This window comes from Pseudorca crassidens, chromosome 15, assembly GCF_039906515.1.
Source record: "Pseudorca crassidens isolate mPseCra1 chromosome 15, mPseCra1.hap1, whole genome shotgun sequence".
NCBI classification, from domain to species: Eukaryota; Metazoa; Chordata; class Mammalia; order Artiodactyla; family Delphinidae; genus Pseudorca; species Pseudorca crassidens.
This window is the reverse complement of record NC_090310.1, coordinates 10,112,652-10,131,381: the sequence shown is the minus strand read 5'-3', so window position 1 is coordinate 10,131,381 and position 18,730 is coordinate 10,112,652. Positions and strand designations below refer to the sequence as shown.

General features: G+C 42.1%; 1 protein-coding gene across 3 annotated transcripts in view; it reads left to right on the top strand.

Moving 5' to 3' along the window:
- LOC137206822 (general transcription factor II-I repeat domain-containing protein 2) overlaps positions 1-18,730 on the top strand; it is a 53,756-nt gene that overhangs the window by 14,480 nt on the left and 20,546 nt on the right. For 2 of the 3 annotated variants that reach the window (XM_067705950.1, XM_067705949.1), the window contains exons 3-9: positions 1,167-1,305; positions 10,862-10,981; positions 12,500-12,683; positions 12,836-12,864; positions 14,307-14,361; positions 14,675-14,718; positions 18,283-18,360. In XM_067705950.1, coding sequence (XP_067562051.1) covers positions 1,167-1,305; positions 10,862-10,981; positions 12,500-12,683; positions 12,836-12,864; positions 14,307-14,361; positions 14,675-14,718; positions 18,283-18,360 — 649 coding nt within the window. The remainder of the gene's footprint in view (positions 1-1,166; positions 1,306-10,861; positions 10,982-12,499; positions 12,684-12,835; positions 12,865-14,306; positions 14,362-14,674; positions 14,719-18,282; positions 18,361-18,730) is intronic. The other variant, XM_067705951.1, reaches the window with a different exon arrangement.

The window sequence follows — 18,730 nt, the reverse complement described above, 5'->3', positions numbered from 1 at the left end:
AATAAAAAGGTAATCAATCACGTTGGAGGAAACATTAAATTATCTCTATTCTCTCCATAGAAAATGATATTATGAAATTTTTGTCACAGGAAGAGGCAAAGAGTCTGCAGCCAAAGATGTAGGGAAAAAGGCATATGAGACAGGCGTGTCAGGTGTCAGGCGGTCAAGATTCTGCACTCAGTTCCAACATGGGTGTTTTCCCCACACTAACAAGCAATTCTTAGACACCAGCTGGGTGTCCTACCATTCACCTCAATCCTGACACTATTTACCTAGAGAGAGCGTCAGATTCCACAGGTTAAGGGCTCAGTCCTACAAGACTGTCTTCCCTACCCCTCCCCCAACTTCAGATGCCATTGGCAAGCCCGCATCGTCACCTGTGCTTCTGACCAACCCGCTAGATTGGAGGGTCCCACATGCCCCTCCTCGGGTTCGATTAATTTGCTAGAGCTGCTCACAGAACTCAGAGAAGCATTTGATTTACTAGACTGTTATAAAAGGATCTATATAACTCAAGGACAGAAAGATGGGAGAGATGCACAAGGCAAGGTGTGGGGAAAGGGGAACAGAGCTTCCATGCCCTCTCCAGGTGCACCACTCTCCCTAAATCTCCACTTGTTCATCAATCCTTTTGTCTTTTCCTTCATTACCTAGGGATGATGGATTAAACCACTGGCCATTGATTCAATCTACAGTCCGCCTCCCCTCCCCAGAGGTCGGGGGGGTGGGACTGAAAGTTCCCACCTTCTAATCACCTGGTTGGTTTTCCCAGCAGCCAGCCCCCATCCTTAGGCTGGTCCCAAAGTCACCTCATTAACAAAGCAAAAGACACCTTTATCTCGCTCTTAGAAAATTCCAAGGGTTTTAGGAGCTTTGTGCCAGAAACAGTGGAAGATAACCAAATATATACATTTCTTATTATAAATTACAAACATCATCACAGGTGCTGAATAAAAATATTCTTCTCGCGGTTTTATGATGTTAATGGTATTTGCTTGATAAAATTTGTTTTGTTTTGTTTTTTCTTGGTGGTTTTTCTCATTCTAAAGAAATATTTGTTTTGTACCTAATTTTGTACTTTTTTTCTTAAGGCAGACCTCACAGGCCCCACAAAAATCCAGATCTGCCCTTGCAGATAACATTTTATTCTTTTTTTTCCATTTCAGTGTAAAGAACTGGCCAAGTCCAAGGCAGAAGTGGCCTGCATTGCAATGTATGAAACAGACGTGTTTGTCGTTGGAACAGAGAAAGGACGTGCTTTTATCAATGCCAGAACGGATTTGCAGAAGGATTTTGCAAAATACTGTAGGTGTTAACAATTTTATCCTTTGTATTCATAAATCTTAGAATTTTGGCAGGCAAGACTTATGTATTATTTTCTTCTAAGATGTCATAAGCATTATCCTAAAAATGGTTCTGACACATCCCTTTGACTTAGCAAAACACTGAGTCCAAGAAACATGGTCAATGTATTTTACACTGTATCCTCAGCAGGGCCCTGGTTTTGTAGAATACATTTGAAGAACATAGAGGAAACTGTCTTTCATTCCTAAAATAAAACCAAATGGAACAAAAATACTCTTATTTTACTCCTTCCCAAAGGAAAGGGAGAAACTCCTTCAAGGCCTATTCGGTTTTTCTTTCAGCTAATAGCCATTATACTCCTTTGTCTTTTTTTTTTTTTTTTTAATGTGGGACTTTCGGAGCCTTCAATGTGCCAATATGTGTTACAAGGAGCATTAGTGAGCATATGTGGTCATCTGTGAGCTAAACTAGTCTAGTGTGTTAAAACCTACATGCTGTATAATGATTATCTCTACCACTGTAGGTCATCTGCCAGGTATTGAATTAGCAATTTTGTATTCCCTGGAACCAAGAAATGAAAAAAAAAAAAAGTTTATCTTGTGTGTGTGTGTGTGTGTGTGTGTGTGTGTGTGTGTGTAGGGGGATATGGGTATAGATATATAGATGTCTCCAAGGGTTGGCAAAGGACGTATACCTGCTCTGAATTATGTCATAGAGTTTTCTGCATAGGAAGTCCTCTCAGAGTTTTAAATTGTCTGGCACTCTATATATATCCTCTCTATATATGTATACAGTTGACCCTTGAACAACATGGGTTTGAATTGCACAGGTCCATATATATTTGGAATTTTTTCAATAGTAAATACTACAGTACTACAACATCTGTGGTTAGTTGAATCCACAAATGAGGAACCGTGGATACGGAGGAAACGTGGATACTGAAGGCCGACACTAAATTATACACAGATTTTCACCAGTACCCCTAACCCTCATGTTGTTCAAGGGCCAAGTGTATACCATTTTACTACAAAACAAACCTATATCTATGAAAGATCATACATATATATATATACAGGAGAGAGGATGATTGATTCAGATTGACTTTTAAGACCAAACTTAGGGTCTCTACTATCAAGAAGATTAAAAAACTGAAGCAATCTTTAAATAAGATGGTGAGTATGTAATTGATGAACAAGAAAGGTATGCTCAGATCAGTGTCAACTGCCAACTGGATTTCTAATCGTTGAAATTGAATCACAGATTTTTAAAAAATTTTCACAGTGCATGCTAATTTTTCATATATAAAGTTATTCATATTTCTCTGAATGTGTTTTCTCTCTGTTTTCCTTGATAAATCTTGTAAGGCATTCATCTCTTTTAATTAAATTTCCAATGAGGCAACTTTTGGCTTTGTGATTTTGTCTATTGTTTCTTTGTTTTCTTTGTCATTTATTTCTGCTCTTTATTATTTCCTTATTTAATTGAATTTAATTGCTTTTCTTTACTAGCTTCTTGATTTGGTAGCTTAGGTCATTGAGTTTTTTAAAAAATATTTAAAGTTATAATTTTTCCTTTAGGTTCTGCTTTAGCTGTAATCCTCAGACTTTGATATGTTGTGTTTTATTACGATTTTGTTCAAAGTATTTTCTAAGAACCCTAGTAATTTCTTTTTGACCCATGGTTACTGAGAAGCATGTTGCTTAATTTCCTAATATTTGGAAATTTGGGGATTATTGATTTCTAGTTAAATCCCATTGTGGTCCAAAAACATACTCTGTATGATTTTAATCCTTTTGAGTTTATCAAGACCTAATTTATCACTTAGCACATCATTTATGTTGGTGACTAGTCCATGTACCCTTGAAAAGAATTTAGATTCTGCAGTTAACAGACCAATCAGGTCAAGTTGTTAAATGTTATTCAGTTCATCTGTATCATTTCCAGTTTTCGCCTATTATTTTATCCATCATTGATAGAGGATTGTTAAAATAGCCAACTATATTGCATATCTGTTCCTCCTTTTGGTTAGTACATTTTGCTTCACACATGTTGAAGATATGAATATGAACGTTATTAGACATAAATTTAGGATTGTAATGTTTTCCTGCTGCATTGACCCTTGCTTTCCTCACAAAATATTCCTCTTGCTTTCCTTTATCCTCCTGATCTTGAAGTCTCCTTTGTCTTGTATTAATATAGCCTCACCAGCTTTCTTATGACTAATATTTGCATAGCACAGCCTTTTCTATTCATTTACTTTCAGCTCTCTGTACTTTATATTTAAACTATGTCTCTTGTAAACATGCAGTTAGGTCTTTTTTGTAAAAACCAGTCTGAAAATCTGACTCTTACTTGGATTGTTTCATCCATTTACATTTCATGTCATTATTTATATGGTTTAGTTTAAGCCTTCTATGTTGCTGTTTCTTTTCTGTTCATCTCATATGTTCTTTGTTCCTTTGAGACTACTTTCCTGCGTTATTTTATTTCTTATTTATTTTTTTAATAAATTTATTTTATTTATTTATTTATTTTGGCTGCATTGAGTCCTCGTTGCTGCACGCCTGCTTTCTCTAGTTGTGGCCAGCGGGGGCTACTCTTCATCGTGGTACACGGGCTTCTCATTCTGGTGGCTTCTTTTGTTGCGGAGCACGGGCTCTAGGCACGTGGGCTTCAGTAGTTGTGGCATGCGGACTCAGTAGCTGTGGCTCGTGGGCTCTAGAGCACAGGCTCAGTAGTTGTGGCACATGGGCTTAGTTGCTCTGTGGCATGTGGGATCTTCCCGGACCAGGGATCGAACCCATGTACCCTGCACTGGCAGGCGGATTCTTAACCACTGTGCCACCAGGGAAACTCCCTGTGTTATTTTAGATCGAGAATTTTTTTGTATTATATTTTATCTCCTCTATTGACATTTTAGCTCTTTTAGGTTTTTTTTTTTTTTGGTTATTCTTGGGATTATAATATGCCCTCCTAATTTGTCACAGTGAACCTAAAATTACGATTTTTCTACTACACCTACAATGTAAGAACCTTAAACAGTATAATTCTGTTTACTTCTGTCTAGCCCTAATATGTTATAAATCCTGCAGTGCCTTATGATGTTTGTTTTAAGTAATCACTTTCCAAAATTTTTTTAAATAATCTTTTATATTTACCTACATATGTACCCTTTCTAATACCCTTTTTTCCTTCTTGTAGCTCTGGATTTCCATCTGGAATTATTTCCCTTCAGCCTGAAGAACTTTCTTTAGCATTTCCTTTAGTGTGGGTCTAATAGTAAGAAACCCTCTCTGATTTTGTTTATCAGAAAATGTATTTACCTTGCCTTCATTTGTGTGTGTGTGTGTGTGTGTGTGTGTGTGTGGTTTAAAAAAAACCATAAAATTTACCATTAAACCACATTTATGGGTATGGTAGTTCAGTAGTGTTGAGTATATTCACATTGTTGTGAAACAGATCTCCAGAACTCTTTCATCTTGCAAACCTGAAGCTCTATATCCACTAAATAAACAATTCCCTTTCCCCCACTACCTTGGCCCCTGATAACCACCATTCTCCTTTGTTTCTATGAGTATGACCATTTCACATACCTCGTCTCAGTGGAATCACAGAGTACTTACACTACTAACGCCTGGATTATTTTACTTGGGGCGGGCATAACATCCTGAGGTTTCATCCACGTTATAGCATGGAACAGGACTCAGTCTGCCTTCAAACACCTCTAATGAATTTTTCAGTTCAGTTATCGGATTTTTCAGCCCCAGAGGGCCGTTTGGTATTTTTATAGCTCCTCTTTGTCAGTGCCCTCCTTTTGTTCATGTATCATTTAGTTGTCTTTCTATACTCTCTCTTAGTGCATTGAGCATCTTTATTTTAAATTCTTTGTCAGGTAGTTCATAGATCTACATTTCTTTAGAATTGGTGTCTGGAGCTTTATTTTGTTCCTTTGAGTGGGCCTTGTTTCCCTGCTTCTCTGTATGCCTTGTAATTTTTTTCCCCCCTGGCATTTTTTCCTGGGCATTTGAAAAGACAACCACCTCTCCCAGTCTTTGCTTACTGGCTCTGTGAGGGGGAAGACCACCCATCGGCCCTGCTGGCTGTTCTAGAACCTCTCAAACCTTTCTGAATCTCTTTCGCCCCCTGGTGTCTCCCACAGAACTGCAGCTCTGAGTTAAGTCAGTGCTCTGAGTCAGGCAAGATATAAATCAGTTCCTCCAGTAACCCCCAGACAAGCCAGAATGTTGGACACACAGTCCACTCTTGTTTCCACGTCAAGGGAGGAGCCCCAGTCTGGGGGTTCCTTCGCAGCTGCTCTGCACTATGCCACGTAGAGGGAGAAGCATGAATAGGCACAGCAAATGCTGCAAACCTTCCTACCCCTGTGCTAACATCTCTTCTTGGTTTTCCAGTGGCTGGTCTGCAGAGTTCTCACAGAGGTGTTCTGGTCCGTATATTGTTAATTTGGTGTATCTGTGGAGGAAGGAAGGCCCATTGCTTCCTAGTCTGCCATCTTGCCAACATCATTCTCCTTGCTTTCGTTTCTGAAGATTTTTTTTTTTTTGAAGTATAGTTGATTTACAACATTATGTTAGTTTCAGGTGTATGGCAAAATGATTCAGTTATACATATATTTATATATTCTTTTTGAGATTCTTTTCCATTATGGGTTATTACAAGATATTGAATATAGTTCCCTGTGCCATACAGTAGGTCCTTATTGTTTTTTGAAGACTGCTTTTACTCGATATAGAATCTGGCTTGACAATTTCTTTCCTCCAGCCCTTTTTTTTCTCTTTTGGCCGCATCACGTGGCTTGCAGGATCTTAGTTCCCCGACTAGGGATTGAACCTGGGCCTTAAGCAGTGCAAGCATGGAGTCCCAACCACTGGACCGCCAGGGAATTCTCTTCCTCCAGCTCTTTCAAAGTTTCATTCCATTTCCTCCTGGTTGCCACTGTTTTAGATAACAAAGTCAGGTTCGAATTCTTATTTTTGTTCCCCTGAAGGTACTGTATCTTTTTCCCTAGCTCTGTCTCATCTTTGGTTTTCAGCAGTTTGTCCATGAAATGCCTATTTATAGCCTTCTTTGTTTGTACCCTACTTGGTCTGTGGAGCTTACTGAATCTGCATGTTGACGTCTTCATCAATGTTGGACATTTTTGGCCATTCATACCTCTTCAAATATTTATTCTGATTCTCTTCTTAATTTACACAGAGAAGGAAATTTGCTATTTAATGTTTTTTTATTTTTTTAATTATCTTTGGCTGCATTGGGTCTTCGTTGCTGCACGCGGGCTTTCTCTAGTTGTGGTGCGGTGGCTTCTCTTGCCGTGGAGCACAGGCTCTAGGCGCGCAGGCTTCAGTAGTTGCAGCACGTGGGCTCTAGGGTGCGCGGGTTTCAGTGGTTGTGGCGCACAGGCTCAGTAGTTGTGGCGCACGGGCTTAGTTGCTCCACGGCATGTGGGATCTTCCAGGACTAGGGTTTTAACCCGTGTCCCCTGCATTGGCAGGCGGATTCTTAACCACTGTGCCATCAGGGAAGTCTGGCAGGTGGATTCTTAACCACTGCATCACCAGGGAAGTCCAGAAATTTGCTATTTATTGTCTCACAAGTCGTTAAGGCTCTGTTCCTTTCCCCCCCACTTTTTCTTTTTGTATTCAAGTTTCAGATTGGATAGTTTCTATTGGCATTTCTTTGAGGGCACTGATTCTTCCTTCAGCCGTATCCAGGGTGCTGTTAAGTCCATCTGGTGAAATTTTCATTTCTGATTATTTTCCATTTCTAAAATTGCATTTTCTTTCTTCCTTCTGTGGTTAACATTTTCATTTCTCTGTTGCAATTTCCCTTATATTAATTTGTTGTGTTCACCACCCCTATAAAAAGTCTTTCATGTGTTTATAGCAGTTGTTTTAGTCCTTATCTGGTAATTTCAACATCTGGGTCATTTCTGGTTCTGCGTCTATAGATTTTTTTTTTCTGTCTTGGTCACGGGTCACATTTTCCTGCTTCTTCACATTCCTACTAATCTTTCATTTTATACTGGGTATTATGCGTGATATGTTGTAAAAACCTGCTAAGTTAAATTGCATTTTCTTCTGGCAGGCAGTTAAGTTACTGGCAGGTCACCCTGTCCCCATGCGGATGAGAGTTGCCCTTGGCCCTAGAGCATCCCTCTTGGTCTCAGAAGGCGGCCCCTCCTCCTAAGATGTGCCCCTTAGTTTCACAAGGTGTTAAACAAGCTTCTCGAGCTTGGTGGATCTTGAATACCAACCCTGTCTTTCTGGCACCACACAGCTGTTTAAATCTCTTCTCAGCAATTTACCTTCCAGATGTTGCTTTTCCTTAAAGCCTCACCCTGTGCTTGCAGAGTTTGGAGATGAAGCAAGCATTTGAGGGAAGATGCTATGATGATACTGGGTCTCCTACCTCTGTGACTCATTTTCTCCAGAATTTCCCTTTCAGTGTTTAACCACAATGGCAGTCCTGATATGTGACATAGATTTCCTTGTTTCACTAAGACGGCTGCTTTTTGGTTAAGCTCTATTTCTTCCTGAGTCCCACAGGAAGTCAGGAGTTCCCATGGGGGAAAAGCCAGGTCAATGTGCATCTCATCCCATATGTGTGCTTCCCTTCTTTCGAGGATAGCATTCCTTCCTGCTTTCGCCTGTTTCTGGTTGTTCTTCAGTGCTTTCAAGTAGTTATCTTCTCATTTTGTCCAGAGCTTATCGTTCATTGTTCCTGGCAAATACACACTTCTCTGCCATCGCTGGAACAGTAATACTGGGTGTCATTCTTGAACGTGTGATGGTTATTTCTCTAGAAGTTGTCTTGAAAGTTAGGAAAAATTACCATGGAATTGCATCAAAAACACATTTATCTGCCTTCTGAAGTTAGGAACCAACTCCCTGCTGTATAAGCATTCACAAATTTAATCCTCAAAACAGAAGGAATTTAGAATCAACCTGGGTTAGGGTTATAGGTGCTTAATATTAAAGCAATATAAAGTAAACCAGGGACTGGCGAGCTTTCTCTGTAATGGGAGTGATAGTAACTGTTTTAGTCTCTGGGTCATTACAGCCTCTGTTGCAGCCACTCACCTTGCTTTTGTAGCACGAAAGTAGAAGCAGGTGATATGGCGATGAATGCACCTGGTCAATAAAACTTTATTTACAGCACTGAAATGTGAATTTCGTGTTATTTTCTCAGGTTATGAAGTAAGTCCTTTTGAACTTATTTAACCATTTCAAAATATGAAAAACCATTCTTAGCTCACAGGTCATACAAAACACAGGCCGCGGGCAGGATGTGGCCCCAGGCTGTAGTTCACTGACCCCTGGACTAAACCTGCAGGCAGTACTGTCAATTATTCTCTTTACCTCTTATTTTACCTGTGGGCCAAAATTGTTTGAATGACCAAACACACATAGGTTTTCACCTGCTTCCTTCTTTTAGCCTAATTGGTTCTGATATGTGAACATGCCTAGGAATTGCTTTGCAGAATTGTTTACACAGAACTATATATATCCTGTACTTCCTGGATGTCTGAGGGTTTTCAAGTATAATTCTGTCTGTGCATGATTTTTGCCTTACATTTGACCCTAGAACGTAACTCCATGGTACAAGCCTCTCTGGCCCAAGAAATCACTTTGACGGTTTTCAAGTTACTGCCTCTCTACTCCAAGTCCACCCTTCTTTGTCCTGCCTTGTGATACTGGAACTGGACCCTGTAAACATTTCTCCCTTGGCAGCTGGCCTAGGACCTACCTTGGAGGCTTTTTCAGGAGGTCCCTGGAGGAGGAAGACACTTCTCTTCCCGTTTCCAGTGGGCTCGCACCTGCTTGTACCTGTAGCACACGGTGACCAATTGCGCTTGGGATTCCCAGGGGCACCCCTGCCGCACACAGCATCCAGTTGGCTCCCCTGCATCCCGGCCAGCTGCCCAGCAAGTCACACAGAAGTCCCAGAAAGTTCCAGAAGGAAGCTTCCCAGAGAAATCTCAGGGGCACCACACCCACCGGCAGTTTCCCAGGGAGTTAGTTCCACCAGTGCCTGAGAGAGAGGCCTCCTAGAAAGTTCTGCTGGCATCACCCCATGGGTGGTTTCCAGAGTTCTGCCACCGCCCCAGGGAACAGCTTCCCTGCAACAGCGAATCTGGCGGCACCCCGGGGGCCACTTGCCACCTGGTTTCCACTAGCACCTCTAGAGGACGGGTCCCTGCTTGCCAGCCCCAGTTTATGGCACCCCTGCAGACTCTGCCTCCTCCCCAGAGAGGCCTGGACCTCAGCCTCGGGGGGACTCTCTTCCAGGATTAGTTTCTCCCTCAGCCCTTGTGGTGGTCGATGCTCCTGCTGCCTGTTACTTTGTGTTGTTTAGAGTTCTCATTACCCCTTAGCAGTTCATCCTTGTTACTACGATTCTGTTTTGGTTCTTTTTTTTTGGCTGCACCAAGTCTTAGTTGTAGCATGCAGGCTCTTAGTTATGGCTCGTGGGATCTAGGTCCCTCACCAGGGATCGAACCCGGGCCCCTCACATTGGGAGCACAGAGTCTTAACCTTGGGACCACCAGAGAAGTCCCACTAATGATTCTTTTATTAAACTTTCCCTGTTCAAATTAATGTGTGGTTTCTGTGTCCTGACTAACCCTGATGAAAACAAACAGTTTCAAAACTTTTGCAGTAGCAGCTGACAGGGGGGCTGTTCCCGAACCTGCCCAGTGCTGAGGGTCTTCCTACACAGTGACTGTCACTTGCAGACTGGATAGCAAATAATTTTCTTTTTTCTTTTTTTTTTTTTTTGGCTTCCCTACTTGGCCTTCGGGATCTTGGTTCTCCAACCAGGGATGGAACCCGAGTCCTCTGCAGTGGAAGCGCAGAGTCCTAACCACTGGACCGGCAGGGAATTCCCAGCAAACAATTTTCTGTTACCATTTCCTCTGAACTACTAATATTTCCTTATATGTTGAATTATTTATTGTTTATCAGTAGATTCATTTCACAGGTGATCACTATGTTATTTTATCCTGTTCATCAGAAATAGCCTGTTCTTTGTTGTGTATTTTTTTTTTTTTAATTAAAAGGTCTTGTTTTGGACTTCCCTGGTAGCGCAGTGGTTAAGAATCCGCCTGCCAATGCAGGGGACACGGGTTCAAGCCCTGGTCCGGGAAGATCCCACATGTCCCAGAGCAGCTGGGCCTGTGCGCCACAGCTGCTGAGCCTGCGCTCTGGAGCCCGTGAGCCACAACTACTGAGTCTGCACGCCACAACTACTGAGCCCACGCGCCTAGAGCCTGTGCTCCGCAACAAGAGAAGCCACCACAGTGAGAAGCCCGCGCACTGCAACGAACAGTAGCCCCTGCTCGCTGCAACTAGAGAAAGCCTGCGCGCAGCAACAAAGACCCAACGCAGCCAAAAATAAATAAATAAATTTATTTTAAAAAAAAAGATCTTGTTTTATGTCTATTCCTTTTTCCTTTCAGTACCAGAAGCATGGATGTTAAGAAAACGCACAGTACAGATACTTGGATACTGACTTTGTACTGATCACTCGTTTACAGGCATTGCCGAAGGGCTGCAGGAGGTGAAACCCCCAGGCCCTGCCAACGGGATGCAGATTGATTCAGGAGAAACGGAAATACTCAGAAAAGCCGTCGAGGACTATTTCTGCTTTTGTTACGGTAAAGCTCACTTTAAGCATTAATTCTCTGAATAGTTCACTACAGAAGATGGTTTTAGAAATCATTTTATCAGCGTGACTATTTAGACCGTCTCTAACATTGGAAAAATCCACATTCACATCAAGGGAAGAGCCAGTAAAGTACCAGATCAAGTCTTCTTAAGGAAGACCACTTGGTCTCTTCTGGTCCATTGGAACCTCTGAATTCATCAGCCTTCAGTCTTTGCAGAGCCCCCTCCCCATGGCCATGCAGTTATTAGATGTTCATAGTTGGTTCACGCACCAGCCTCATCCTCATTGGTCTCCCCACCTACCCACATCTTCCCACAGGCATGGAGACAGGGATTTTTTTTTTTTAATACCTACACAGTGCTTAAAAAAGCTAGATAACAAGGAAGTCTGCAGGTGTTGTACTTGTGATAGAAGCACCTTAGCATCTTAGGGCCTGGGTCATCATTCCTAGACAGCTGCAAACATCTGTGTGACCTGCAGGTCCCTGTGACCATTTGGATTTGTGGGACTCCTCCAGCACAGGGGATCTTAGGGTCTCAGGCTACACTTCCATATGAGAAATGGAGCTCCAGCACCTCGGGGCCGGTCAGCCAGTGCAGAGACACCGACATATCCCCAGGTGGACTCAGCTTTCTACAGGCAAGTTGGCCCAATCTGTACAGTGTGACACAGGGACAGCTAAGCTTTGGGCAGGGCTCTCATCCTCTTTGGCTGCAGCCTGAGTAACCTCAGGCTGTTCCCTGCAGCCCTGGGTGCACCAGGGTGAGCACCCTGAATTGTGCAACCTCCAAGAGAATGGAGAAAAAGACCTATTATTTTCTTTCTTTTGGAAATAGATTATTTTTAGTTAATTAATTTACTTATTGAAATATAGTTGACTTACAATATTATATTAGTTTCAGGTGTACAACATAGTAATTCAATGTTTTTTAAATACATTTATTTATTTTATTTATTTATTTTTGGCTGTGTTGGGTCTTCGTTGCTGCGCGCTGGCTTTCTCTAGTTATGGCGAGCAGGGGCTACTCTTCGTTGCGGTGCACGGGCTTCTTATTGTGGTGGCTTCTCTTGTTGCGGAGCACGGGCTCTAGGCACGCGGGCTTCAGTAGTTGTGGCACACGGGCTCAGTAGTTGTGGCTCACGGGCTTAGTTGCTCCGCAGCATGTGGGATCTTCCCGGACCAGGGCTCAAACCCATGTCCCTGCATTGGCAGGCGGATTCTTAACCACTGCACCACCAGGGAAGCCCCTGTGATTCAATATTTTTATAGATTATGCAACCTATTATATTCTCTTATGTGAAGATTTAAAGGAAAACATTTTATACTTTTTCTTTTGGCCTTTTGGTCGGAAATTTTATTAACTTGAGATATAGAGGCATAGGACACTTTAAGCTTTTAATAAATTTCAGAACCAAATATCACCACCTGTGTTTATGACACTAAGTGAAACTGACTATCAGGGATTTATGCTCATATTATTTAAAGACATCCTGCTGCTTCTTCTAGGCAAAGCCTTGGGGACGACAGCGATGGTGCCTGTTCCTTACGAGAAGATGCTGAGGGACCAGGCAGCCGTAGTGGTGCAGGGGCTCCCAGAAGGGGTCCCCTTTCAACACCCTGAGAACTATGACCTTGCAACCCTGAAGTGGATTTTGGAGAACAAAGCGGGGATTTCATTCCTTATCAACAGGTGATAGGCTCTACCCCCTCCTAACAGCTGATACACTGACTTAATTTCGGTTAGTTAATTCTGTCCCGTTATGTTTAGAAGTTGGTTATTCAGATGTTTAATCTGTCCGTCTTGTGTGTTCATGTCAGGTAACAGTATTGGTTTTCTTGCAGACCCTTCCTGGGTCCCGTGAGTCAGCTTGGTAAGTGACAGCTTCTCATACTTGGTGACTGCCCTTGACTGCTAAACCAGTTCTGCTTCTTAATTCAAATGCAAGTTTGGCACATTCTAAAGCTTGTTTATGCTTTGTCTTTCCTGCCTTGAGGAGGCCACCTCTGATCCCGGGGCCAGGGGTGGTGGGGATGTTTGCAGGGACTACAGCTCAGGGAAACACACATACCCAGCCTAAGAGCCGGGACGCCACCCTCCCGTCAGCTCGCATGCCGGCGAGCGTCTGCGTCCAGCCCTCGGAGGGCAGGAGATCTACCTTGTCCATGTGCACAGGAGTGTGAGGATGCTGGAGTGACTTCCTGGTCTCTGAGCACCAACCACAGGCCAGGCGTTGTGGGATTCAGGAGTGGTCTGGGCTGTGTGACCGTTCCCGTGCTTCTGAGATACATGATCTGTGAGGAGGAAAGAGACTGTTCAGAGAACCAGGGGTGACCCGTGGAGGAAATCCCTGAGAGCCCCCAGAAGGGGTTAGAATTGTGTGGTCAGAAGAGCTTCCTGGAGGAGCTGGCCCCCAAGATAAGCAGGATCTCAATAGCTTGGTTCCCCCAGGAAGCCCATTCCATGTGGTCAGGCAGAAAGTTATGTGCAGGGTGTTTGAGACCGTGTTTGGGAAACCAGGACCCCTCATAAGCTCCTTAACTGATGAAGGGACCAAAAAAGAAAATAGTAAGTTTACCAGGAACATTTAGAGATCCATCTGTGCCCACTTCCTTATTTTCTCAGATTATTATTCTGGATCATAGCTGGAAACCTTGGGCCACAGCTGTTCATGAAAGACCAGGTCTAAAGAGGGTGTTATGCTGAGCCTATATAGGTACAGAAGCCAGGTGGCAGGGGTGGGTGGAGGGTCTGTCCACATGGACTACCTTGGGGTATAGAGGGCCATGAGACACTCCTGTGCATGGGCTACTCACAGAGCAGGTATTTCTGGAGCAGTTGTGAGTTCCTGGGGTCCCCCAGTTCACATTAAAGGAGGGACTGGAGGGTGAGGGGTGGCAGGTGACCAGGTAACTGTTGTCCCAGGTGGCTTGTATTGTCATTATAGAAATAACGGTAATCACTGCTGCTGACACTTATTTTGTGATAGGCACTGTTCTAAGCACTTTGCATGTATTAATTAATCCTCACCCAACCACCATTTTGAGACGAGGAAACTGAGGCACGAGGAGGCTTAGTAACCTGCCAGAGGTCGCTCCGGCACAGGTCTGCTCCTTGGCCCCCATTGTGCCCACACAGATGGCCCAGGCCCTGGGGGCTGCTTTGAGTTGGTCTCTCCTCCACTGCTGTTCCATGATGACCTAGAGCCAGGAATTCTGTTCTCTTTGTATTCGCTTTCCCTTTATATGCCTTTGAATGTTGTCATATTTCAAGGTGCAGACAGAGGCTAGCGTGTGTCTTTTTACTCATGCACAGGTGTGCCTGGGTTGGTAACAGATGCTGAGCGATCAGTGACATCACCAAGTGAAAGGTAAGGGATAAATAAAAAATTAAGTCCACATCTAACCCAAATGTATTAGTTTTTAGGCTATGGAATGTGTTATTTTGTTACATATTCTTTATTCAAAAGGATGTTTGGGATTATGAGAATATATTCATTGACACCTTTAACTTTCTTAATAATTTGTTACAACATTAAAGTTGAGGTAGCTTTGCATTCAGTTTGATGGGGGGAGGGGAACCTATGATGGTATGGAGATCTGGGGATTAGATTCAGTGTGTCCAGATGCCTTTGGGCAGTTCTCACCCTGCCCATCTTGACCAGCATTCCCTTCTCCTTTTAGCTGTGCCCCCATAAGTGTGAAGACTGAACCCATGGAAGATTCTGGTATGTACACTGATGCTTGTAGAATCAGGTGTTCAGCAGGTCATTATTTGACTCCTTTCGTTTGTTTTACTTAAAAATGGGACTTTCAGTAAACCAGGAATAGAGGGGAATTTCCTCAACTTGATAAAAAAAAATTTACAAAAAACCTACAGCTAACATCATATTTCATGCTGAGGAACTAGAATCTTTCCCACTAAGATCAGGAGCAAAGCAAGGATGTCCCCTCTCATCACTCCCTTTCAACATCATACCGAAAGTCCTAGCTAATGCAGTAAGACAAGAAAAGGAAATATAAGATATATGGATTGGGAATGACAAACTAAAACTGTCTTTAATTTGCAGATGATATATTGGTCCATATTTGGGTAGAAAATCCCAAAGAATCAACAAGATAATGGGGATAGGTCACTAATGAACCTCAACGGGGGCCTTATTTGCAGAATAATCATATTTTACTCAAATATCTAGAAAAAAAAGCCTTCTAATTCAATAAATATTAGGTACTAAGATGTTATTAAGTAGATATATTTGTAGACAAAGTTATTATTTTAATTATATGGAAATTAGAACTTGACTGCTAAATGAGTAAAAAGTCTTGAATACACATTTGGACTATGAATTTGATTTATGAATAAAGCAGTGTTTTTATTTTTGGACATAGCTTATTTTATTGCTTTCTTACACTCTGTCATTTCTAAATGTTCTACAATAGACGTACATTACTATGACAATGTACATTGGGGAAAAAAATCCCTCTTTGATGGTGAGAGTAGTTAACCCCCATCCCTGCTCTTCCACGCCTCAAAAAAAAAAAAAAAAAGGCATTAGAAGGAAAAATGTTAAAGGTTAAAAATAGAAAAAAAAATTTTTAACTCAAATGTTTACTCAAGGGATGGAAAAGTATTGAAAGCATTAGAAGTAGAAACGTTAGAAAACCTAAAATAAGTACATAAAACTGAAACTCAAACCTCAAAAAGATAAAGATGAACACAAGCTGACTGTACGGGGTAAAAGGAGAAGTTAATAATGTTTAGAAAAGCAACATAGAAATAAGAAATAAACAGTTCCAAATGTAAAGTTAAAGTTAAATCTGAGATAATGTAAAAGAAAAATATTCAGTATAAAGAAAAGATGGAGAGAGGAGGCGAAGAGAGATGTTACCTCCAGTGAGATGGAGGTCAGAGCACGAGCTTTGCCGAAGGTGGGAGATGTGGTTTATGCTCAGCTGCCTCCCCAGTCCGTTGAGGCAGGAGTAGCCTGAATCCACCCTTGTCATACCCCAGGGTCACTCCTATCCACAGATAACATGTGCTTGGTAGAAGCTCCACCTTCAACGTCAGCCTGAAAAGAGCGCCTGTCCATTGTAGGTATTCTAGGTCAAACCAACACAAGTCCACAAAAAGGAGCCCGATATTTCAGCCAACAGAATTCAGCTGTGGCGTCTTCATCCCACTTACAAGTGACACACCTTACACGCTTGCCCTTTAATCTTAGCCTTGGATGCGTCTCCAAGCTCAGATACATTCTGCCTGCATGTCTGTTGGTAACAGAGAATTTAAAACCCCCAAGCCACAGTCTCCTCTCAGAAACCGGGAAAACAAATGGGGTGGGAGTGACGGGTTGTCGGCTCTCCCCGGGGGGCCCTTTCAAGGACCCGCGGCCCTACCGCCTTCCCTTCCGTCCTCACCAGCTATTGGGTGGATGAGTGTTTCCCGCCAGCCTTAAAAAAGGCCTCTTTTGTTGAGGCCTCTCTTTGGAGATGTGATTCCCTGTAAACAATCCCTAATAATGTGACTTTCTACCATGGATTTCGTGATATGAATTGCTTCCAGGTGCCTGCAGGCTTCTGTGAGCTGACCATCCATTGGCCTTATTTCCTGTGATGTTTGTGTAGCACTTGCTGCACAGAACGTTTAAATGGTTTTAACTTCTGAATTTCCCCCTCCCCCCTCATATTTTGAGGAAAGGCTGAAGCGATTCTGCATTCTGCACCGGCAAACCTGCTTTCAGTTGCCTGCATTGAAAAGAAATTTTTCGTTGACAGCCCAGCTGTCACCTATTTATCAAATCTTTGTACTTTAAAGTTTTACTATAAATTACAAAAGTTATACATGTTTTAAATAAAAATTCAGTGTAGGAAGTGGTAATAAGTAGTGTAATAAGTAGTAATAAGTAAAATTCCTCTTCACTCCTCCCCTCTCAAAACTCCATCTCTCTTAAATCTCACTGCACCTCAAATTCCATCCCCGTTTTAAGGGCAACAGCTCTTTCAGATTCTTTCAGATCACTTACAAACATGTAAAAAGCTTTTTTCTTTTTTATGCACAAGTAGACCTCCATTTGTGAGCTCTCCTTTAATCTTTCCATCAGACTACCTTTCTGTCCCACTTCTGAGCAATTTCCTCAACTTGCTCAAGGGCAGTATCCATTTCACTGATATGGCCATCGGCCCTGTCCATTCTGTTCCTCAGTTTAACAAATTTTTCTTTTTGACAGTCACATTCGTTAATACCCAATCTTACTATCCCTATGCCAACAGAGCTGTTAAAAGTTTTCAGAAGACCTCCTCCCCCAACTTGTAAATTAACACTGAACAGTGAAATCCCAAGCTTGTCACAATTTTTGTTTTTGCTTCTATTAACTTTCACAGTTAAATTATATGTATACTTCAGTATCAGTTATCTATTGCGGTATAAAAGAGCACCCCAGAACTTAGTGGCTTCAAACAATAATTTAGTCTTTCTTACAATTCTGTGTGTTGGCCAGGCCGTCCTTCTGGTCTGGGCTGGCCTCACTCCCGGGGCCGAGGCCTCAGCTGCCAGAGTTGGGCCTACCTCTCCTCTTGGTCTCACATCCTCCAGGCTCATTCACGTGGCAACTCTGCTCCAAAAACAGCAGACGCTGATGCACGAGCACTTTTCAAGCCTCTCCCTGCATCCCACTGGCCAAAGCAAGTCACATGGCCAGGCCCAGATTCAAAAGGTGGAGTAGTTTTCCACTTCTAGAAAATAGGAGTGGGAAAGTTCCATTGCAAACAGGTGTATCTACTGGGATGGAAGACATCTGTGGCTAATTTTTGCCATCCACTACACCTTTCCCTGATAAAGCCTTTTGGTTTAACCAATGTAGTTTCCCCAGGTTTCGAAATTCATTTTGTTGTAGTAAGTAAATTAAGATTATCTGTGCCAATTTGGGCCCCATTACAGCAGAATATTTGCAATACTTATATTGCATATAAATGCATGTACATATTCATCCATCTTGAAAGGGAAACTTTCCCCAAACTGGGAATTAGACCTCTTTCTCCTTCCCTTCTTTTCCTCCTTCCTTCCATCCATCTCTCCTCCCTTCCTTCTTTGCTTTGTGTTGTTTTATTATTATTTTATATTTATATTTTTATATGGATAAACCATTTGTTCCTACTGCATGAGCTACAAGTTCTTTTGCTGATTGCCGTGTTGCTGTGTTGATCCAAACAGAACCTGGAAGATATACTAACCAGTCATATCTCTGTTCGTAAGTCTAGCCTAACACATAATTTTATAATTTCCATTGCGTTCAAAGGCATTTCACCGAAAGCAACAGTTATGTCAGTCAAGAAAGAATCAGAAGATCCTAATTACTATGAATATAGTATGCAAGGTAATATCATTTTCTAATAATTTTCTTCTTTAGAAGTTATCTGTGATGGAAAATTTTAATCAGCACCCATCTGAAAAACAGGAAAAGAGTCGTAAATATCCATGTACACTTACCCAGGATCTAACACACGGCCATTAGGGGAAACAATTTTACAGTCATAAAATAGATTGTATTGATACTTAGCCTGAGTCCACATGATTCTAGGCATCCGTGAATGTAAAGACATTTCAGGCTGCATTTTGCTAGAGTTTGTCTGTTAAATATTATTTTGTGTGATGTAAAATATTCCCGCCTTAATTCTCTTCTGTCCAGTCTGTCCCCTAGGTTGCTGAGAAAATAGTAAGTGTTAAAAGAGATGGAGATGAGTTAA